General features: G+C 45.6%; 1 protein-coding gene across 2 annotated transcripts in view; it reads right to left on the reverse strand.

The window, feature by feature from the left end:
• Nucleotides 1-380: 380 nt before the first annotated feature.
• rcor1 (REST corepressor 1) overlaps nucleotides 381-23,773 on the reverse strand; it is a 44,064-nt gene continuing 20,671 nt past the window's right edge. Inside the window, exons 7-14 of one of the 2 annotated variants that reach the window (XR_014619409.1) lie at nucleotides 16,198-16,276; nucleotides 14,600-14,650; nucleotides 13,357-13,560; nucleotides 12,519-12,596; nucleotides 9,147-9,204; nucleotides 6,914-7,167; nucleotides 1,135-4,843; nucleotides 381-1,020 (exon numbers count right to left, since the gene is read on the reverse strand). Coding sequence is in view for 1 of the 2 variants with exons in the window: in XM_084308054.1 (XP_084164180.1) it covers nucleotides 4,799-4,843; nucleotides 6,914-7,167; nucleotides 9,147-9,204; nucleotides 12,519-12,596; nucleotides 13,357-13,560; nucleotides 14,600-14,650; nucleotides 16,198-16,276 (769 nt within the window). In the remaining variant the exon portion in view is untranslated. Of the gene's footprint in view, nucleotides 1,021-1,115; nucleotides 4,844-6,913; nucleotides 7,168-9,146; nucleotides 9,205-12,518; nucleotides 12,597-13,356; nucleotides 13,561-14,599; nucleotides 14,651-16,197; nucleotides 16,277-23,773 lie in introns of those variants that run through there. The other variant, XM_084308054.1, reaches the window with a different exon arrangement.

Genomic DNA, 23,773 nt, shown 5'->3' on the forward strand with positions numbered 1-23,773 from the left:
ATGCCTAGTGAGTGAATGTACAGAATATGTTTTAAATTGTTTTTGATATTAGTTTTAATGTCCTTCTATTTTTCTGTTTCTTTCTGGCTTTAACCCTTTCACTGCCACACTACAGAAGGTTAACCCTTTACTAGTACTGTGTAAGGGTTAACCGTTTGGTAGTGCGGCAGTGAAAGGGTTAACATCTAGCCCAGGGACGACAACTGAAAAAATAGCAACCCTGCTAACGTTGGCATATTTACAGTTTTTCATTTATAAATGTATAACTGTTGATTGATAGGCACCGTCCCATATCAAATAAACGGAGAAAAAAAGAAAAAAAAAGAAGAAAGTTTGCCACAACACAGAGATTTACAACTTTAATACAACTCTTGGTTTTCAACGAGAGCAACTGGCGTTTAACCCCCTCTTCAAGCTCGAACGGCCGGCGGAGGACGAGGTCAGAGGTCACCGCGCAGAGACGCCGCCGCCGCTACCGACGACAACGTGGCGCGTCTCCACGGCGACACCGACCCCGCCCTCCGCTCGTCGCTCCAGCGCTCATGCGACAAGGGGAAAAAAAGCATTCTGTTTACACAGTGTGATGTAACAGTGAAATAGAACAATTATACAAACTGTCCCGCGGAGCACTTGATATCTACTAACCCTGTTTCTGATTTTAACTTATCTAATATTAGGCCTAAAATGTTCTAAAAACCTCCCCTAAAAACAGTCCAACAGTACCGGACGCCGACCGGCGTCACATAAAACACGTTCTGGGAACCCGATAGCGGAGCAGGAAACAAGGGGCGGGGCTAAATGAGTCAGCCTATCGGATCCAGCAGACACAGGGGGCGGGGCTAAAAGCGTCAGCCTTTCGGATCCAGGGAGGGGCGGGGCTAAACGCGTCAGCCTTTTCGGATCCAGCGGACACAGGGGGCGGGGCTAAAAGCGTCAGCCTTTCGGATCCAGCGGACACACAGGGGGCGGGGCTAAAAGCCTTTTGCCGCCCCCGTGTTGATACTCTCACCGCGCCGCAGACTCCGCCCCCTGCTCCGATCTGTGATGTCAGAGTGCCCCGTTTCCACCCCTTATACACCATTCAAAGAGGCACTCTGACATCAGAGATCGGAGCAGGGGGCGGAGTCTGCTGACATCAACGACCACTGGGGGGCGGCAGGGGGACAATGTGTTTAGTGACTCTTTAAATAAGACATTTCCTACCGTTCCATTTCCCAGTCAAACTGATTTTTTTGGAACAGAGCAGGACCTCTGAATAACGGTTGGATATCTTGTCGAAGCGGACAGAATAGATCACCTCACCCGATTACAATCAATATCAGATTTTGACTGGTTAATTTCCCACCTGGCTCTTAAAACCTCTTAAAAAGGATAGTTGTGATTTCTGTAACCCTAGCCCTATTTCCTACGTACCAAAGATGTTGATCGGTACGATCCTTTAATATAATTAGCCGATAATTAGCCACAAACCAATGCAACGTCAATGGTGTCGAGCTCCTGGCTGAGGCTCGGTCAACTCTTTAACCCTTTCACTACCACACTACTAAAGGGTTAACCCTTTCACAACCACACTACAGAAGGTTAACCCTTTCACTACCACACTACCAAATGGTTAACCCTTTCACTGCGACAATACAGAAGGTTAACGCTTTCACTACCACACTACCAAATGGTTAACCCTTGCACAGCTGTCAGCCACGCTACAGAGGGTAACCCTTTCACAACCACACTACCAAAGGGTTAACCGTCTGTGGTGTGGTAGTGAAAGGGTTAAAAGACAGGAGCTTGACCCAACTGAGTTTGCATTGGTCTGTGGGTTAACTAACCAGAGTGGGTTAACTAACCAGAGCTAGTATGAGAAAGGACTCCACCCTTTAGTAGGACACCGGGACGGAGGGTTGCGAAAATCACAAACTATCCCTTTAAACATTATTGAACAAATTCCATTCCAACGCAACCTCATCACAGTTTGGTCGCCCGAGACGGCCACTTCGAATATCATAAATATGAACCATCGCAAAGAATACAATAGCTTAATAATAACCGTGATCAAAGGTAAATCTATACAATTTCAGCGGATCATGGTTTTTCACCTAATATCGTTAGAGATACAAAAAAGAAAAAAATCGCATCGGTTCTTTTTCCGACAGTAACCCCGCTGACTTGCATACAAATTCCTAACGTTATTGTCGAACCGGCATAGCTTTGATTATTCTCAACATGTAGCAGACGGACAGTAAAAGAGACAGTAAGCCAAACGCTAATAATCGCAATCATTTCAGTTCACAAAAAAAAAACACAGTGTGAGAGAGAGAGAGGATGGGGTGAACCAACAGGGAAAACACGGTATCTCACGTATGAACCCACCCCCCACTGCCTTAACCTCATCCCAACCCTAACCGCCCATTGGACGCGGTACCTGAACCCACCCCCCCTCTGCCTTAACCTCATTGGACGTCGCATCCCCCAACCCTAACCGCCCATTGGACGCGGTACGTGAGATACCCGTTTTTTTTCATTCTTGTGAACCCGCGTTAAGAGACGGCGACGAACACTGGATGTCTGTAAACACTGATGAAGAAAGGAACGAAAGTGGACGCTTAAATATGGATTAAAAGAAAGATATTTTAGATGTTGAAAGAATGTACAGAAAGGATATTTCAGGAGAAACAAAATAACTTCAACCGAGGTGCGTGAACTGGAACGAACTAGCGAGGGAGGAACACCTCTTTGGAGGCCGACGATGTTCTAAAAATAATGTTCTTTAATCTTACAATTAACTTTTCTTTTATTGCATGAATGAAGAACTTACTTTTTTTTAGAACATCCATCTGCCTCAGAAGGACATTTCAAGAAGCCGATTCATCCAGATAACATCTGGATGTTTTTATCAGTTTAATCCTGGGATACAGGTTTTCATATCTAGGGACAATCTCTCGTTTTGGACAAAACACTTCTTGAAGTTCTTCTCTGGCTGAGCAACCCTGCTCTTTGAAATACCCCCTGAGCTGCAGACAAAAAATAACCATCATAATAATAACAATAATAATAATCATCATAATCCTATTGGTCCAGATATTGGGTACATCTGGGCATGATGGTGTAAAGTGCTGTTGGCATGGCAACCCTGCTTCACAATCACCGATGGAATGATCAATCACTCAATTATCAGTCAATTATCAATCATTCCTTCAACCCATCGATCAATCAACGTCCTTCAGAGAAACCTTCCATCTCCAATTCTATGATTTAAAATAAAGTCCACCTAGAGAAACGCTCTTTTTGGGGTGTTTTTTTTCTTTTCGACAAAAGGGCCCATTGGGGCTGTCGTCACTTCCTGGTGCACGTTCTCACGCGGGAGATTAGAACGTCGAGAACCGAGCGTTCTAAGGACGACGTCCACTTGAAAAGCTAATCAAGTGGTATAATTCTACGGTTGAATTCACGAGTGATTCGATTATCGCAGGTCATCTTGCCTCTACCAAAAATGTCCGATTAGACGACGTGATCAAATAATACGAGTGTATATAACGTGACGGACGCCCGTCTCCCCACCTTGAAGAACGCGGTGCGCGTGACGCCGGGAGCGACCCCCGCCCATATTGCATTGTGTGTGAAAGATATGACAGAAGTCGTGGCGTCGATGAGGAACACCTCCTTCTCCTTCCCTGAAATCATGCGAGTGTGACGTTTGTGAGACAACGATCATGTGATCACATCAAAACAATCTTAATTAAATAATAAATCCGTTCCGCACAGTCGGTGACGGATCGACCCGTCGCAGGGGTTTGGTTCTTCTCGTTTTCCGGGTTCTCTCGGGTTACCGGCGGTCCGCTCGGGCCGGTAGTTTGGTTTCTACCGTTCCGGGTTGCAGTTCTGGTGAGTTATGATACACATTGTGGCGGTGTCTCCTGCTTCGAGCAGGGCCCGGTTCCAAGTCCAAGAACCTCTCCCGTGACTGGATCTCTGCGCTACGATGAACAACCTTTCATTTATAACCGCTTTGACCAGTCTTACCTCCACATAGTCGCTCTGACTTACAGCTCGGAAAAGGTTTATGGTTATTTCAGAATCTTCCAGGCATGGAAAACATATTTTTAGAAATGCCATAACATTCCCAGGACTGTCGTGCCCGTGGAGACCCTGTTGTAGGAGGGAGGAAGGAAGGCCACATCTCACCATCTAGTGAAAACCTCCCGCCTCTTGATGTGGTGTTTCTACCGTTTCTACCGGTTCCGAGATCTAATGAAACATGATTACATGTCAAACTAACGTTCTATAATGGATCGGATCCGAAACTCAATAACAGCCGATACTTAAAAACAATGTCTTTATTTCTGTCCATCTTTCTTTATGTCCGTGTTTATCTTTCAGTCTGTGTCTATATTTCCATCAATCTGTCCGTCTGTTTTTCTCCGTCTGTGTGTGTATCTTTCTCTGTCTGTCTATCCTTCTCTGTCTCGTTCTTTCTGTCTGTTTGTATTTGGTGGCAGCTGTGCACTGTCCGAGTGTTTTGCAGGAGGGGGATGGGGGGTGAAGGTAGCAGGACTGACCTTGAAATCTCAAGGTCATAGAGGGGGGAGGAACTTGGGGGGGGGGGGGATCTCAGGAAATAACCTCTGTGACGAGATCATCAAGTTCTTAGGTCAAAGGTCATAACAATGACTTGTGTGAGACACGGGAGGCTGGTCAAGGCCTAAAAGAGGAAGGGGAGAGGCTGAAGGGGACCCCTCTTCAGAACGGGCCATGGGGGAGGCAGGGAGGGAGGGAAGAGGTCCATTCCAACATGGCCGCCTACTCAGGAGGCCTGGGGAAGCTGCTCTTCTGCTGGAGAGGACGACTCCTGGAAGAGACACCAGGGACACATTAGAGTGAAGAGTAGAACCCAGCAGAATATAGTAGAACCCAGCAGAATATAACAGAGATAGAGAGTAAGAGTAGAACCTGTGATATAAAGCTAGCAAAGTGTAGTGGTACATATATACAGCTGTGATATGAAGCTAGCAATGTGTAGTGGTACATTTACAGCTGTGATATGAAGCTAGCAATGTGTAGTGGTACATATACAGCTGTGATATGAAGCTAGCAAAGTGTAGTGGTACATATACAGCTGTGATATGAAGCTAGCAAAGTGTAGTGGTACATATACAGCTGTGATATTAAGCTAGCAAAGCGTAGTGGTACATATACAGATGTGATATGAAGCTAGCAAAGCGTAGTGGTACATATACAGCTGTGATATTAAGCTAGCAAAGTGTAGTGGTTAGAGCTGCCGCGGTATCGGTATTACCGCGGTATCGCTGTTACATCATGCCCACCGCAGCGTTGGGCTGAATACCGGCATCACCGCTGTTTTTTATTATATTATTATTATTATTACGCTCTCGTTGGGCTTGCGGCTCTGCAGATATACCCTACTTCTCTGTCGAGATTCCAAGCGACCCTATTGGGTACCAGAAAAGTCACATGAAACACTGCAGACCACTGATTGGTCAGAAGAGATACGCGTCACATGCTTGGAGCATCTTGCAGTGCGTTTACTTCCTGAATCTCAGCCATCACAACACGGCTAATAGTACGTTAGCTCCCACCGGAGACCGGAGTGGATTACCGACGCCGTCGCTCCTCAGGGAACGAGGCATAATGATTTTACTGCAACGAAATGTTATAATAAAAGCCCTTCGTTCTATACACTTGTCTGATTGAAAACTTTATTAACAGACCGCAGAATGGGTACAACTCGGCACGCTCTGAGCAAAGAAAGGAACTTAGATATTAATTGAGTAACGCTTGCCTTGCTATGTGGTCCGGTAAATACGAACGTGTAACTATACTAACGTTAATGCCACAAATCGAATGCCTTTGTAATCATAAGTAGTAACGTTATAATAATAAGAAGAAAGGGTCGGGGGGGTAACCGGCGGGCGCGACACCGAGGGGAGACTTCGAATCCGTGTTTCACTTTTAATAACGAATGCGTGCATGCCGAATCCCAAACAATATTCATGCTGCAAAGTCATCCTCTAAAGATAGACATTTAGACTAGAGGCAGGCTATATGCTATATAAAGAGTAGACTACAAAAAAAATGCATTCAAACGTTTTTTTTTTGTGTGTGTGTGTGCGGTAATACCGCGGCGGTAGGAAATATTTTGCAAATGTGTGCGGTAAGGAAAACATCAATACCGCGGCAGCTCTAGTAGTGGTACATATACAGCTGTGATATGAAGCTAGCAAAGCGTAGTGGTACATATAGAGCCGGAAACCGGCAAAGGGAATGTGTGTGTTTACACTTTACAGTGAACATTCGCTCCTTTAAAAAAAACTAAAACAATAACCGCAAACGCTCAACCAATACATTCTTGGTTGGACAAGACTGGACCAAACCATCGACCAGGCTCAGCCCTAGAAACCACCTTGTGGGCGGAGCACTGTGTGAAACTCTGTCATCTAAAAAGTCTCTCTCTCTCCCTCTGTCTCCCTCTCCCCCTCTCTCTCTCCGTCTCCCTCTCTCTCTCTCTCTCTCCCTCCCTCCTCTCTCTCCCCCTCCCTCTCTCCCTCCGTCCCTCCCTCTCTCTCTCTCTCCCTCTCCCTCTCCCTCCGTCCTTCTCTCTCTCTCTCCCTCCCTCTCTCCCTCCCTCCCTCCCTCCCTCCCTCCCTCTCTCTCTCCCTCTCCCTCTCTCCCTCCGTCCCTCCCTCTCTCTCTCCCTCTCCCTCCGTCCTTCTCTCTCTCCCTCCCTCTCTCCCTCCCTCCCTCTCTCCCTCTCCCTCTCTCCCTCCGTCCCTCCCTCTCTCTCTCCCTCTCCCTCCGTCCTTCTCTCTCTCCCTCCCTCTCTCCCTCCCTCCCTCTCTCTCTCCCCCTCTCTGTCCCTCCCTCCCTCTCTCCCTCCCTGTCTCTCGACACACATGCGTACCTCCTTCTGCTCCTCAGGGGTGACCGGGGCGGTGGCTCCTCCCTCCTCGGGGGAGGGAGACACCTCCATCTTGTCGTCCTCCCCTCCTCCCTTGGCCCCCGCCTCCATGCCGTGCTCCGCCTCCCACTCCTGCAGCACCTCGTCCAGGTTGAAGCGCCGGCGGTAGTTGACGAAGAAGTTCTTCACCTGGACCACCGACTTGTTGCCAATCACGTCCGAGATGGCCTGGAAGTCCCGCCCATATTTCCTGATGGCTGAATGTTATTGGAGAAAGGAAAGAGGGCGGGCTTTTATTTCTGAGAAGGGGGTTTCGCATCATCAGCCTCACTGGTGAAGAACATGGCGATACAACAACATATAACATGTAATAACAATAACATGATGCAGGATATGATTAAATATACCGAGATGTATCTCTCAGTACCATTACTTTTTTTTTTTTTTATATCTTTTTCCCCCTCCTTTTTCCTCCGATTTTCTCCCATCCCAATGTTAGTCGTTATGCCAATTCCCAATCCCCTTCCTGGTCGCTGCGCACTTACCCCCCACAGTCGGTCTGGGAGAGTGGAGGCTATCACGTGCTTCCTCCGACACACGTCCAGCCAATCAACCGCTTCTTTTCACCTGGCAGCGCGGATTCTCACTGAGAGGGCGTAGCGTGTGGGAGGATCACACCATCCCACTCAGGTCCTATCCGCGCTTAGCAGGCGCTAGGCTTGGGCGGTATCCTTATTTTCAAACCGGCAAACCTTTATGTTATAATACCCCGGTGCACGGTATTTGACGGTATGACTTTCATTTTCATCAGCGGGGGGGGGGGGGGGGGGGTTACGTGTTACCAAGTAAACAAATCATCGTCAGCTCTCAGAATGGTAGTCCCGCACCGGTAGAAGCCCGCACCGTTTTAGCGTTAGCATCTAGCCTATAGCCATGGCAGACTATTTGATTCCTTAAGGGCTAGAAATTGCCTGGGTTTTGGTCATATGCTCCCGAAATGCTCCCGTTGTTTGGCTACTTCTATGTGCAGTGAAAACTACCAGAATGCTTTATAACCTAGTCATTGATTTAGTTCAGGGTAATCTAAGATTAGCCGCAGAGCTAACGCTACTTAACGTGAGCTAACGCTAGTTATTCAAGCTCAGTAGCTCACAGAGAGAGATAAACAGCTGACAGCGGATAGTACAGGACGGTACAAATACAATAAAAAGGCGGGTGGGGGCTGTTGTGTAAACCTTGTACTCTTTAGTTCACATATAATAAGAGACGGATTGCTCCACAACAACACTGCTCTCGTCACAACGCTTTACGGTATTTTCACAGCACTGTCGCAACATTACCGTAAAACGTGAACACCGTTGTGACCCACTCGCTCCACTAGAGCGGTCTCGCCCTCTGCTGGCGCGTGTGTGCACTACATTCAGTGTGTGCACTACACTCAAAACTCCGTTTCACTGTTATAGAAACTGAAGCGCATCTGTGATTTTGACGGTGACGGACGGTATTGAAAATCAATACCGTAGGTATTTCTAAATACCCTGGTATACCTTAATACCGTCATACCGCCCAAGCCTAGCAGGCGCCCCGACCGAACTGTAGGAGTCGCTGTTTACAACGACCCGGACCCACCCCGCCAGCTTCTCCCACCCTCTAATACTGCCAATTGTATTAGTGTGAACGGCCAGCCAAGCTGGTGACAACCCCGGAGCTGTGAGCTGGATTCAAACAGGCGAATCCAGCCGCTCCGGGGTTGGTGACGAACGCAATCTCCGTTACGCCACCTGACCGCCCTAGTAACATTACCTTGTAACATTACTGTGCGTTGTGTGTTGTGTATTGTGTGTTATCTGTGTACTGTGTGTTATCTGAGTACTGTGTGTTATCTGTGTACTGTGTGTTATTTGTGTACTGTGTGTTATCTGTGTACTGTGTGTTATCTGTGTACTGTGTGTTATCTGTGTACCGTGTGTGTACTGTGTGTTGTGTATAGTGTGTACTGTGTCTTGTGTGTACTGTGTCTTGTGTGTAGTGTGTACTGTGTGTAGTGTGTACTGTGTGTTATTTGTGTACTGTGTGTTATCTGTGTACTGTGTGTTATCTGTGTATTGTGTGTTATCTGTGTACCGTGTGTGTACTGTGTGTTGTGTATAGTGTGTACTGTGTCTTGTGTGTAGTGTGTACTGTGTGTAGTGTGTACTGTGTACTGTGTGTAGTGTGTAGTGTGTGTAGTGTGTACCTTGTACTGCCAGCAGCTGTTCCTCTGTTGTCCACCGGGTGTTAAACTTCTGGTTCACCTGAGAAAAGGCAGCAGCAACACAAAGGTCAGAGAAAACCTAGTGTTTCCATCACGGCTTCCTGTCCCTCAAAGTCAAGTTAGAACCAATCAAAGTAAAAGACCATTTGTTTGAATGAATGAATGAACACAGAATCCTCTATTATAACCCACCCTAGCTGCCCAATGCCTTTTCATACTCGCAAGTAACCCCAAAACAATTAGTAATCAGTTTGGATAGTTGTAGCCTAGTTGTACATTCTCTAAATAAATCTACATAAATGAACCGGGTCTAGGTAGATCTATAAATAAATTAACCAGGTCTAGGTCTATCTGGCGTGGCTACACGAGTAGAGCTCCGGACTCATGATCCGTGTGGTGTTGTTGTCCAGCAGGGGGCACTCTGTCCTCTGGACTAGTCAGTAACAATGCCCCTGTTACAGTGACAGGGGACACCGTACAGCTGCGAGTGCCGTCCTTCGGATGAGACGCTAAACCGAGGTCCTGACTGAATTCGGCTGTTAAAGAACCCAGGACGCCTATCGTAAAGAGTAGGGGGTTGCCCGACGTTCCTGGCCAAATTCCCAATCAGGTCTCGGTCATCAAGGCCACCTAATCACCCCTTCCCCTTAATTGGCTGATATCAATCCCTATCTCCTGAGCCGTTCAGCCATTGTGTGACGAGTGCCTGGTGCCAGTGTATAGCAGCCATTGTGTAGTGTGATGTGTGCCGGGTGCCAGTGTATAGCAGCCATTGTGTAGTGTGATGTGTGCCTGGTGCCAGTGTATGGCAGCCATTGTGTAGTGTGACGAGTGCCTGGTGCCAGTGTATGGCAGCCATTGTGTAGTGTGATGTGTGCCGGGTGCCAGTGTATGGCAGCCATTGTGTAGTGTGATGTGTGCCGGGTGCCAGTGTATGGCAGCCATTGTGTAGTGTGATGTGTGCCGGGTGCCAGTGTATGGCAGCCATTGTGTAGTGTGATGTGTGCCGGGTGCCAGTGTATGGTAGCCATTGTGTAGTGTGATGTGTGCCGGGTGCCAGTGTATGGCAGCCATTGTGTAGTGTGATGTGTGCCGGGTGCCAGTGTATGGCAGCCATTGTGTAGTGTGATGTGTGCCGGGTGCCAGTGTATGGCAGCCATTGTGTAGTGTGATGTGTGCCGGGTGCCAGTGTATGGTAGCCATTGTGTAGTGTGATGTGTGCCTGGTGCCAGTGTATGGTAGCCATTGTGTAGTGTGATGTGTGCCTGGTGCCAGTGTATGGTAGCCATTGTGTAGTGTGATGTGTGCCTGGTGCCAGTGTATGGTAGCCATTGTGTAGTGTGATGTGTGCCTGGTGCCAGTGTATGGTAGCCATTGTGTAGTGTGATGTGTGCCTGGTGCCAGTGTATGGTAATGTGATGAGTGTGATGTGTGCCTGGTGCCAGTGTATGGTAGTCGGTGTGTAGTGTGATGTGTGCCTGGTGCCAGTGTATAGCAGCCATTGTGTAGTGTGATGTGTGCCTGGTGCCAGTGTATGGCAGCCATTGTGTAGTGTGATGTGTGCCTGGTGCCAGTGTATGGTAGCTAGGGATGGGTATCGTTAGGATTTTATCGATACTACTACTCTTATCGATACTGCTTAACGGTTCGGTACTTTATCGATACTCTTATCGGTTCTTTTTGGTTCTTTTTTTGCAAGAAAAAAAGACAATTAATTAAGAACAGAATCAACATTGCTTTATTATTTATAAATACAACTTTATAAATAAGTATTATAAATAAATATAATTTCTTCAGCAACAACAATGTTCTTTTATATAACTTTATAAATAAATATAATAAATTAATATAATTTCTTCAGCAACAGCAGCAACAATGTTTTAAATGTGTCTGACTCTGAATTATAGACTTTTTATAATAAACAACAAATGCAAAAGGCTAACAGAACTGTGACACTCGTTCACCCTATCCTCTGTCATCCTTCCTCTAGCTGCTAGGGAGAAAGGACTTTGGGTGGTGGAGGGAGGTAGAGGGAGGATGTCCCTCTACCTCTAGGGCTCACTGGCCTGGGACATAGTGGCTGACGCCTCAGCTTGACGATCTATAAAAAGTTTAGATTGTAGTATTTGTAGCTAAACAATTGTTTTGTTTATTAGCCTATTTGTAATAATTCGTTATTAGCCTAGGCAACTCCGTATCTTGGCTTACGGTTACGGCTGCAGTGGATGCAGATGGAACACTGCGCGCAAGGCAGTCGAATACGCGCATTTCTGCACACTAATATCATGTTTTGCCAACAGATGTTTTGATAAATTGATTTGCTCGTATTGCCACCCTTACTGGCAAATGTTTTGTTGCACTTGTGGCAACGTGCATTGTCGGCATTGACCCTTGTAAAGTATATCCATACTTTAGAACGCTTCGCTCTATCCGCCATGATCACGACAGTGCATGCAGAGCTGCTGTCTGTGTGCAGAGCGCTATAGCACGGGGCGTCGGGGACACTTTCATTAAGGAGTACCCGTATGTAGGACCCGTATGTCTATGTGTAGCACTAGCGAGCGACTCGCGAGGAGTGTGTGTAATAATTGACTCGCTGGCTGCGGCTCGCTTCTCGTGCAGAGACAGAGAGAGGATCGTTCGCAACTTTTAAATAATAATAATAATAATAATAATAATAATAATAATAATAATAATTTCTCTAGAGTATCGATAGCAGTACCGAGGACGTCAGAGCTTATAAATACTCCGGTATTTTCTAATATAGTACCGGTCCCCGTTTAAAACCGGGGTCCGGGGGGCATCCCTAATGGTAGCCATTGTGTAGTGTGACGAGTGCCTGGTGCCAGTGTATGGTAGCCATTGTGTAGTGTGACGAGTGCCTGGTGCCAGTGTATGGTAGCCATTGTGTAGTGTGACGAGTGCCTGGTGCCAGTGTATGGCAGCCATTGTGTAGTGTGACGAGTGCCTGGTGCCAGTGTATGGCAGCCATTGTGTAGTGTGACGAGGCCTGGTGCCAGTGTATGGCAGCCATTGTGTAGTGTGACGAGTGCCTGGTGCCAGTGTATGGTAGCCATTGTGTAGTGTGACGAGTGCCTGGTGCCAGTGTATGGCAGCCATTGTGTAGTGTGACGAGTGCCTGGTGCCAGTGTATGGCAGCCATTGAGCCTGCGTAGCACAAGGTTGGGTGCTACCAGTGGTGGTGAAGGAGGCAATTTCCACCCTAGTTTGTGGGGAGCGCTTTGAGTGTCTAGAAAAGCGCTATATAAATGTAATGAATTATTATTATTATAAATACATGCACCAGGTCTAAGTGGATCTATAAATACATGCACCAGGTCTAGGTGGTCTTACTTCGGCCAGACGGAACTCCTCCACTCCTGAGCTCAGCTTCTCCTTCATGACGCTGTTGCTCTGTTTAATATTCTGGATCTGAGAAAGGAGATGAAAGTAGACATCAAAATCTGTTTAATATTCTGGATCTGAGCAGGGAACCGACAACATCCAGTATTTCAGACTGTACGCAGTATAAATACTAAGGGCAGGCGGGGAAAAAACCATACAGCAATATATTGCGATATTTTGCGTGCCAATATCATATCAATAGTGACACCAAGTATTGATATTTAAAAATAAATAAATTATGTTTTTGCTTGACGATCCCATTTTACTGCAATGAAAATGATTGGAATGAGGTGAACAGAGTGAAAACGTGATCTTATTAGATCAAACGGATGATGTATATATATTTTTATTGCAGATGTTAACAGTTTTCCATTGGGGACATAATTTGCAGTTGAAAAAAAAGGTAATATCATGATATTACAATATCGCAACTTTAGTATCACGATAATAATATGGTCTCGTGGGGCCTCTGGTGATTCAATATTACACCTACTGTAGACTTCAGTATATTTTTACTGTATTTATTTACTGTATATTTTATTCTATTCTTAGGCAATTTGTTTTGTTATTCTTATTCGTGACTTGTTCCGTCTAAATGTTTAATGTGAGCGATTTGCAGTGTCAAATTTCCCTCTGGATAATTAAAAGTATTTCTATTCTATTTCTATTCTATTCTATTCTATTCCCAGCCCTAATAAATACCACGGGATGATCGGAGTCGAGTTCTTGCTGGCCCCACAAACACACACACACACACACACCAGGAAGGAAGCCCATCTGTCCTGACCTGTCTCTTGATGGTGACCAGCTCAGTGTCCAGCTGTCGTATGACCCCCTGGGCAGTGGGGGCGCTGGTGGACATGGCCGCCACGTCTCCCTGGTTGAGGTGCATGCCTTTAGGGGGCTTCTTCTTGGCCCGATGGAGACTCTTCCCCGACAGACCCTGGCTCTCCTTCTTCACGTGCGGAGGCTTCTCCACTATGCCCACCGGCTGGAGAGAGAGAGGGGGGGAGGGGGGGAGAGAGAGAGGGGGGGGGGAGAGAGAGAGAGAGAGGGGGGGGGGGAGAGAGAGAGAGAGAGAGAGATAGATAGAGAGAGAGAGAGGGAGAGAGAGAGAGGGGGAGAGGGAGAGAGAGGGAGAGAGAGAGAGGGGGAGGGGGGGGAGAGAGAGAGAGAGAGAGAGGGGGGAGAGAGAGAGAGGGGGGGGGGAGAGAGAGAGAGAGAGAGAGGGGGGGGAGAGAGAGAGAGGGAGATGGAGAGAGAGGGAGAGAGGGAGAGAGAGAGAGAGAGAGGGGGGGGGGAGGGGGAGAGAGAGAGAGAGGGGGAGAGAGAGAGAGAGAGAGGGGGAGAGAGAGAGAGAGAGAGAGAGAGAGAGAGAGAGAGACACACACAGGGGTTCAATCACCATGTTAGCTAGTAATTCACCAATACCGATTCAAAAGTACTGAACTTTCCACTTCATATTATATCGAGACGGGAATTATTGAAAGGGATCGGGTCACAGAGAGTGACGGGTTACTCTAACTCACTAAGTGTATAGGAGCCATAATGTAAGTTTCAGTATTCTCTATGGTGTTGCTTGGTTAGTTGTACTGTCACTTTAGGTGGTGGGGGGCGTGTTCACGGGGGGTTTGGCGGCAATGAGAGTGTTCATATGGAATTTCATTCAGCTTTTCACTTGGTTGACGGTTTTACGGGAAAGAGGGGGTGAGATTGGAGCGCATAATTTCTATTGACCGCAAACGCAATATAGTATTACAAGAACGCAACAGTATTAGTGTATGTAATTACGTGTATTTCGTCTGTTTCATAAAGCAAAAGAATAAAAGTTTGAAAAGCATATTCTGGACGTGGAACGGAATTATTTTACGGTGCGCATCAAAGTGTTTGTACTCCTCTGCTCAGCCTCTCGGCACGGCTCGTTTATGACAGCCTACTGCCGCAACACTAAGTGTGGAAGATGAATCATCACCGACAAGAGATCACACACTGAAGATATGTAATACAGACTACCTCCACTGGTTGCTTACCTTCTGCACTGGGACTGGTTTCACCTCGGACTTCTCTGCTCCAGCGACCAGCTGCAACACAAGGAGCTACAGGTTGATATTCTGCTGTAACCATCAGACATCTGGTTTTGCCATCAAGGGGAAACTAGATGTTTCCAGAAATACAGGAATATTGCAAATATTTCTATATATTTCTCTTTACATTCAGTGCTATATTAACTGTATAGAATGTCAGGAACTACATCTTTCTAAATAAACTGCGTTTAATAATGCTTTATTAACTGAATAGAACTATAACTTTCTAAATAAACTGTTTAATAATGCTTTATTAACTGAATAGAACTACATCTTTCTAAATAAACTGTTTAACACTTTGCGAGCCAACAGGGGGCGCCAGAATTAGCGCTTGAATGCCAGCCTTTTTAGACAGATTTTCCGATATTTCATGATTTTCACGGAGCTATTTCTACATTCTATATTATGGCTGTGTGTCTAATACGCCCGTCGCTTATCAATGACTTGCTTGCAGTCAACATGTACAAAACGGATTGTTTTTTTCATCTGTACATTTCCGTTTTATACCATTTTGAAAAACGCTCGTTTTTGGACATTTCCAGAAAATAAAAAAAGATTGTGATAAACGCCCTTTAGTGGAATACACAAAACACTGTCATTTTTCAGCCTATTTATGAATAATTTTCAAATAAACGCTAGATTATCGATAGTATATGTGTACTTATGCACGCTAGAGAAGCGGGCTGAAAAATCCATTATCTATTTCCTGGTCAGCACACACACACACACACACACACACATACACATATAGGGGAAACGTTGAAATATGTGAAAAAAAACTCTGATTACCCCAAGACTGGTAAAATAAAGTCCTTACCTCACATCAGATGTTCTCCAAAAAGATTATTCCAATTCCTGATCGCCATTCCAAATATCGATTGCGTTTATTGATCCAACGCTGGGTACTCGAACCACATATTCCACGCAGTTCTGAGGGTCAGCAATTAATGCAATCGGCTCGGGTTACATGCCTGATAAGTAAAATGTGGATTCCGGATTCCCCCCCCCCCCCCCCCCCCCCATGCATTTCCATTGAGTCCAATCCAATGGATGCATTACCATCCGGGAGACGATAGGGGGCAGTATTTTCCCTGTTCGAGCTCAGAGCCAGTCCCAATGCTAACGTGAGGCTAGATTAATGAAAAATGTATGGCTATCGCTAATAAAAGCAATAACGATTAAAAAATTTGATTTCTCGTTGTTGGCACCCGACACATGGCATGAAATAACGAGATTTCTCGTGGCTGGCACTCAAAGTGTTAATAATGCTTTATTAACTGAATAGAACTACATCTGTCTAAATAAACTGTTTAATGTTGTATTAACTGAATAAAATGACATCTTTCTAAATGTTTAATAAAGCTTTTTTAACTGACAAGGTTATAAACGACCTCTTCCTAATTGTTTAATACAGTTGATTAACTGAACAGAAGGTTAGGAACCTCTTTCTAAATGTTTAATAATGTTAATTAACTGAACAGAAGGTTAGGAACCTCTTTCTAATTGTTTAATACAGTTGATTAAGTGAACAGAAGGTTAGGAACCTCTTTCTTGTCCTCCTTGTTGGGATGGAGCTCTGCTTCGCTGGGTGCGTGTCCAGCGCTCTCCTCCACCTCATCCTCACTGCAGAACACAGAGACGCAGTGCATCCCGTTAGTTTCAGGTGCAAACACACAAACCAGATTATTATCCAATGATGACAGATGTCAGTTTGACGATGTGCATGGAGACAACAGAAGGAAAGGTGGAGGAGACATGGGAGGCCCATGAGGACAGAATGTGTGACTGAAATATGGAAGGACATTTTTTATTATTATTTAAAAATTGTATTTTGTTTGTAATTTCTTAATTTTTTTGTGTGTGTCATTTCTGTTCATCTGGTCTGTATTGGAAAAAGAATTACAAAAAAAAACTGTATACCTGAAAGGGTTAACCATTTCAAGACCACCTTTAACCCGTCAAGCTTCCGATTAACTTAATATTCCCCTAAAATGTTCACTTGATCAACCCGGGTCCCCTTACAGCAAAATGGGGGCCCACCCACTGAGATTGAAACTGCAGTCAAACGGTGGTCTTCACCTCAGGCCTCATAGCTAAAACGTGCTTCCCCCCCACCTACCATACCGGTTGGATTAAGGGGTTTAACGGGTTCTAAAACTGGGAAAAGAGTACGTTGTCGTTTTGAAGGAATCTGACCAAATTATAAGAGAAAACTAGAGAGGCTTATCAGTCAGAGCCAGGCCTGCTAACGGCAGAGGAGTGACGTGAGATAGAGATCTAAAACACCCAACCCCCGTTCTCTCTCTCCAGTGACACCTCCTCACCTTCTTACGCTACATTCACACTCAGGGGTGCAGTCGTAATATGGGCGAAGGCCAAACGCCCGCGCGCACACACACATGTTCCCTCTGTTGCGCACAAAACAGATGATACACCTTGTCTCATCCTTCCAGTGAAGTCGGGAGATCAAGCAACCCCCCACCACACCTACAGGGCTTGTATTTGGTTGTCGGTATCCTATTATTATGCAAAGTCTAGGTGATAAGTGGCGCGACGAGTCATTTTATCACCTAGACTTTGCATAATAATAGGATGCGCGCACTTCGGCCTCAGTGACGAAGGCCAAACGCTGTTTGACCGCGTTTGCCCAGCACTGCACCCCTGTTCACACTGCAGCCAAAAGTGGCCCAAGTCTGATTTTTGCTCATAATGTGACAGAGATCTGTTTTTCATCAATCACAGTGTGAACAGACAACACAAGTCACGTGGAATCTGACACGTTCCAATTCTGATTCGGGCCACTTTCATCATACGTGGTCCTAAATCAAATACAGGCCTCGTTTTTTTCGATTTAAGCCAATTATTAATTTCAATATAGAATATTCGTTGACAGCCCTACAAGTACAATTAGTTACTGCCCACTACATCACCCCCGAGTGGAACATGGAAAGACAAACTTTCCCCCACTGTACCGAAAACCCGTACCGAACCTCGACTTCAAAAAAAACGAGGTACGTACCGAACCGTGGTTTTTGTGTACCGTTACACCCCTAGAATCGGAGCAATAAATGAGAATTGAGAACTTAGGCTTGCCGTGTGAACGGAGCCGTATAGCCTCTTTCACACATGCCCCTCCCACCCCCCTCGGTTTCCCTTACTTACTTCCCGACTGTCCCTACTGGCTCCTGTATTTGTTGTCGGTTACTCGTGTTCCTGTGTATTCATATTGTCCCCCGTTTCCCTGTGGTTCCATGTTTTTTTTTTTTTTTTTTTTGCCCATCGTCAGCATCTTTGGGTCATTGAAAAGCGCTATACAAAATAAATGAATTATTATTATGAACCTCAGGACAAGGCCCAGAGAGAGAAAGCCTGGAGTTGCCCTTCTCGCGCATGTAGCACACAGCATGTGACTATCCGTGACAAGACGTGTTCTCGCTTGGGCAGTTAGGGGGAAAGTAGCCTACCTCCGCCATCTGTGTACGGAAGAACATCCTTTAAAATATTTATTTAACTGGCAGGTAACTCGACATCTTACAAAATGAGGGCAACAGCAACCTTTTGTGTTTAGAATAAAGGTTTGAAGGAAATGTGTGAGATAAGCGACCAACGCCAACGAAACTGTATATACAGTCAGTCCATAAATATTTGGACATTGACACAATCTCGTCTGTGCACCACCACAATGGACTTGACATGAAACACAAGATGTGATTTAACAGGGTTCCCAGACATTGCAAAATGAAATTGAAGGACTTTTAAGTATCTTTCCATGCACTATTTTTTGTCACTCGAAGGATACAATTCACTTTTAAATGCTGTTTTTTTTTAAGCATCTTCTTGGCCTGCTCGCCAGCTAGAGCATCACACACGAAGAAATGAGGAGAAGCAGTTGGAGCGCGTGAGACAGGGACTCGTCAGATTTTAGAAAAATAGAACACAAAAAAAATATTTCTTGATTCAGAACAATTTGATCATGGATGAACAAAACATTCAATGCAAATGGTTGATTTGAATTTCAAGGACTTTTTAAGCACCTCGCTAAAAAAAATTGGCTGTTTTCAAGGATTCCAGGCCTTTAATCCCCCTGGGGAAATTCAGGTTTCAAAGCAGCATGGGGGGGGGGGGGGGGGGGGGATGCATAGCTTCACAGTCCTATACAGTCCAGTATCTATATACACTATAGATACACTTAAAGTATAGATACAAATAGAATATAATATAAAAAAGTACAAGAGTCTCTAGTGCAAAATACAAGATAGTCAGTACGGTGATGTGAGTCTCTAGTTCTCAAGTCCAGAGTTCTGACAGTGATAGTTCTGGCAGCAGATCCGGACGCCCGAGCCCTTTGTTGTGGCTGCCGGTATAAAGGACCGGCCCAGGCGGTTTGTGGTGTGTCGGGGGGGGGGGGGGGGTGAGTCTTTGGCTGAACGTGCTCTTCATTCTGGCCAGCTCCTCGTAGAGGGGGTGAGAGGGGTTCTCCAGGATGGCTTCTAGCTTTTTCCTCATCCTCCTCTCAGCCACCACCTCTAGATTATCCAGCTCACTACGGAGCTAGCCTTCTTCACCAGCTTGTTCAGCTTGCTGGAGTCCCTCGAGTTGATGATGATGGGATGTCGAGTCAGCAACCGGCAGCAATATGTGTGTATTGAGGGTATGAACTCCAATAGAACTGAGGTATCTTGTGGTGTACCACAAGGTACAATCCTTGGGCCTCTTTTGTTTCTTATTTTTATAAATGATTTTGCTTTACAGTTTGATACCGCTCTGCCCATTATTTTTGCTGATGACACAAACATTGTATTTTCACATTCCGACTTTGGTTCCCTGATTAAAGATGCAAATGCTATACTTGCACAAACATGGTTTCAGATAAATAGGCTTTCATTAAATATTAATAAATCGAATTATATGATTTTCAGAAATAAAAACAAAAAATATTCAAAACAGGACTCTAAATTACATATTAATGATATTGAAATTAAACAGGTGTCACATGCTAAATTCTTAGGTGTCATTGTTGATGAAGGCCTTACATGGAAAAATCATATTGAGCTAGTTTGCAAAAAAGTTATGAAATCATATGGCATTATTATAAGGATTTCTTCTCTTGTAAGTCGCTCCTGTCTTTTGACACTTTATTATAGTTTGATATACCCATATTTATCATATTGTAATATTATTTGGGCCAGTACTTTTCCTACTTCTCTTCATAAACTTTTTATATTGCAAAAGAAATTCACAAGACTTGCCACTACTTCTAATCATGATGAACCATCTGCTCCTCTTTTTAAGCAACTTAAAATACTATCAATCTTTGATATTAATGTATACCAGATATGTATTTTTATGTTTAACTGCACTGTTCATTTAGATTTATTTCCCATTGTTTTCCATAATTTTTTCATATCAACCTCCAGTATTCATTCATATCCAACCAGGCAATCAAACAATATTCATCGTAATTTCTTCCGCACAACATTACCGGTAGGTCAGTTCAGTTATAAGATTTAGAGGTCCTACTATTTGGAATTCAAAACCCTCCATAATAAAAATTTATAATTAAAAATAAATAATTTAAAATCTATTTCATCACTCAAGCCTTAATATACATTATTAAATGAATAGTTTCAATCTCATAAAACGGATTAATGTCACTTTGTTTTACAGTTTCATGTAAATTTGTTTAGACTAATTAATGTTTTTTTTTTATCCACTTTTTCTCCTTATTTTTCTCCCATCCCAATTTCGTATAGCCAATTCTCCCCTCCCCCTGTCTTGAACGTTGCTAGACTATGCCCCCCACTGGTCGGTTGTAGTGAGGACAGAAGCCTTGCATCACGTGTCCCCTCCGGTACACGAGGAGGCAGCCTGTCGCATCTTTTCACCTGCACAGCGCGATCTCTCAGCGGCGAGGAGTAACGTGTGGGAGGCTCACGCTGCCCCCGATACTTCCTGTCTCTGCTGTACAGGCGCACCAACCGACCTGTAGGAGTCGCTGTCCACAACGTCCAATCCCCACCCATCGACTTCCACCCGCTACCTCTGTCAATTGAGATAGTATGACGACTGGCCCAAGCCGCAGGCAATGCCGACACCGGTTGTTGTTGTTATTATTATTATTACTTTGATTATTATTGTTATCATTATTATTATCTTAATATTATGAAAATTGTTTTATGAATTTATTTCACTTTACTTTTATTTTTGTGTTTATTTTTTTTAAACCAATGATTTGAGGCCCCGTATCGGCCCTTGCCTCTACTCAGCACCTTTATATACTTCCCGTCATGATCAATGTTTTTACTGTTATGCTGAAATGGTGCGAAAGAAAGAAAGAAAGAAAAATAAATAAATGTTGCCCCCCCCCCCTCCCCCCCAGCACACCACAGCAAAAAAATAGGACGCTGGCTACAACCGACTGGTAGAAAGATAGCAGCAGTCGGCTGCACACGTCGAACGACCGGAGTCTCCTCAGGAAGAACAGCCTGCTCTGTCCCTTCCTGTAGAGGGCCTCAGTGTTGTCCGACCAGTCCAGTTTATTGTTCAGGTGAACTCCAAGGAACCTGTAGGACTCCACCATCTCTACCTCCTCCCCTCCGAGGATTATGGGAGAAGGGGGACCCTTCCTGCCTCTCCGATAGTCCACCACCAGCTCCTTTGTCTTGCCGACGTTGAGTTGGAGAACTCCTGCAGGTGGCACGTCCTTGTGTTGTAGCGGAAGTCGGAGGTGTAGAGGGTAAACAAAAAGGGTGACGGCACGGTGCCCTGGGGAGCGCCGGTGTTGCTCACCACCAGCACCTCTGATTGGCTGCCCTGAAGTCTCACGTACTGAGGTCTGCTGGTGAGGTAGTCGGTGATCCAGGCCACCATTCCCCCGGTCCAGCTGCATCCCAGTGAGCTTCTCCTCTAGCCGCAGTGGCTGGATGGTATTAAATGCGCTTCATGGACCTCGTGTGAACCCTGTTTAAGTACAGACCTTCAGCTTTAGTTCTAGGGCATCCAAATCAAGCAAGCAGTGTAGCAAAACAAGCAAAACATGCGCCCCCTACTTTTTAAGGGATGTTTTTGTCAAACTCTAATCTGGTTTTCCTGTTTTTGAGGCTCACCAATGGTTTACATCTTGTGGTCAACCCTCTGTATTCACTCAGTTGTTTTCCTTGGTCCTCTGGGTCTTTTGGTGTTGCTGAGCTCACCAGTGCGTTCTTTCTTTTTAAGAATGTACCAAACAGTTGATTTTCACCACACCTAGGGCGGGGTCCACTAAGAATGGTTTGCGCGGTGGTAATTGAACCCTTAACTGCGCGGGTTTGAGCACGGTATCTGCTCCGTCTTTGCGAGCTATCCACTAAGGACATTGCGCGGATGAGATACCAGCGCAGACACGCCCATTATGTGTGGAGATTTTCCCTGATCTACTCCAGCGCAGTTGGCTGAGAGAGGCAGAGAGAGGCAGAGAGAGAGAGAGAGAGCTCGGAGGACGTTCACTTGTTTAAACAAACTGTATAAACTTTCTGGTGGAGCAAATATGAGAATGATACATTGTTTGATTTTGGTTTGCGTTCACACTGCCCTTTTTTTGAGCTAACCTAATTAGTAAACAAAGGACATGCAGTCGCCCAGGTCATTCATTCTATTGGACAGATAATTTTCGGGAAAATCCTGCCTGAACAGCACACGCTCGCTCGCTCGCACACACACTCCCTCTCATGCTCGCTCGCACACACACACACACACACACACACACACACACACACACCCCTCATTCACACTCACTTCCAAAAATCCTGTGCTTCCTAGATTAGGTACTATATAAAGTTCAATTGCGTTCACACCAACAGCAAACCGCACCATGCTCTACTTAGTTACCACCTCGTATGTGAAGACGGTAGGTGCGTAGCGTTAACTGCTCGGTGCAATTGGCGCCAGGCTTTGTGGATTGGGAGCATTTTTGGACGAGGCTCATTTGCATAGAAAGGGGAACATGTTCCGCCCATATTTAAATACGCGCCAATTGCACCGGACGCAATGCTGACGGAACGCAGTTGCCACCTCATTTCACCCGTTGCGCGTCCTCTGTGGATAGCAAACAGAGTTTCAGAGCGATATGCACCGGCTTTCCGTCGGAAAAGGCCACGCAAACAGTATAGCTGTTTTAGCCTGGTATCAGACCCATATCCCCAGAGCAGTATCTGTTTTAGCCTGGTATCAGACCCATATCCCCAGAGCAGCATCTGTTTTAGCCTGGTATCAGACCCATATCCCCAGAGCAGTATAGCTGCTTTAGCCTGGTATCAGACCCATATCCCCAGAGCAGCATCTGTTTTAGCCTGGTATCAGACCCATATCCCCAGAGCAGTATAGCTGCTTTAGCCTGGTATCAGACCCATATCCCCAGAGCAGTATCTGTTTTAGCCTGGTATCAGACCCATATCCCCAGAGCAGTATCTGTTTTAGCCTGGTATCAGACCCATATCCCCAGAGCAGTATCTGTTTTAGCCTGGTATCAGACCCATATCCCCAGAGCAGCATCTGTTTTAGCCTGGTATCAGACCCATATCCCCAGAGCAGCATCTGTTTTAGCCTGGTATCAGACCCATATCCCCAGAGCAGTATAGCTGCTTTAGCCTGGTATCAGACCCATATCCCCAGAGCAGCATCTGTTTTAGCCTGGTATCAGACCCATATCCCCAGAGCAGTATAGCTGCTTTAGCCTGGTATCAGACCCATATCCCCAGAGCAGCATCTGTTTTAGCCTGGTATCAGACCCATATCCCCAGAGCAGTATAGCTGCTTTAGCCTGGTATCAGACCCATATCCCCAGAGCAGTATCTGTTTTAGCCTGGTATCAGACCCATATCCCCAGAGCAGCATCTGTTTTAGCCTGGTATCAGACCCATATCCCCAGAGCAGTATAGCTGCTTTAGCCTGGTATCAGACCCATATCCCCAGAGCAGTATCTGTTTTAGCCTGGTATCAGACCCATATCCCCAGAGCAGTATCTGTTTTAGCCTGGTATCAGACCCATATCCCCAGAGCAGCATCTGTTTTAGCCTGGTATCAGACCCATATCCCCAGAGCAGTATCTGTTTTAGCCTGGTATCAGACCCATATCCCCAGAGC

The sequence above is a fragment of the Notolepis coatsorum genome (genome assembly GCF_963971535.1).
Source record: "Notolepis coatsorum genome assembly, chromosome: 2".
In the NCBI taxonomy this organism is placed as follows: domain Eukaryota; kingdom Metazoa; phylum Chordata; class Actinopteri; order Aulopiformes; family Paralepididae; genus Notolepis; species Notolepis coatsorum.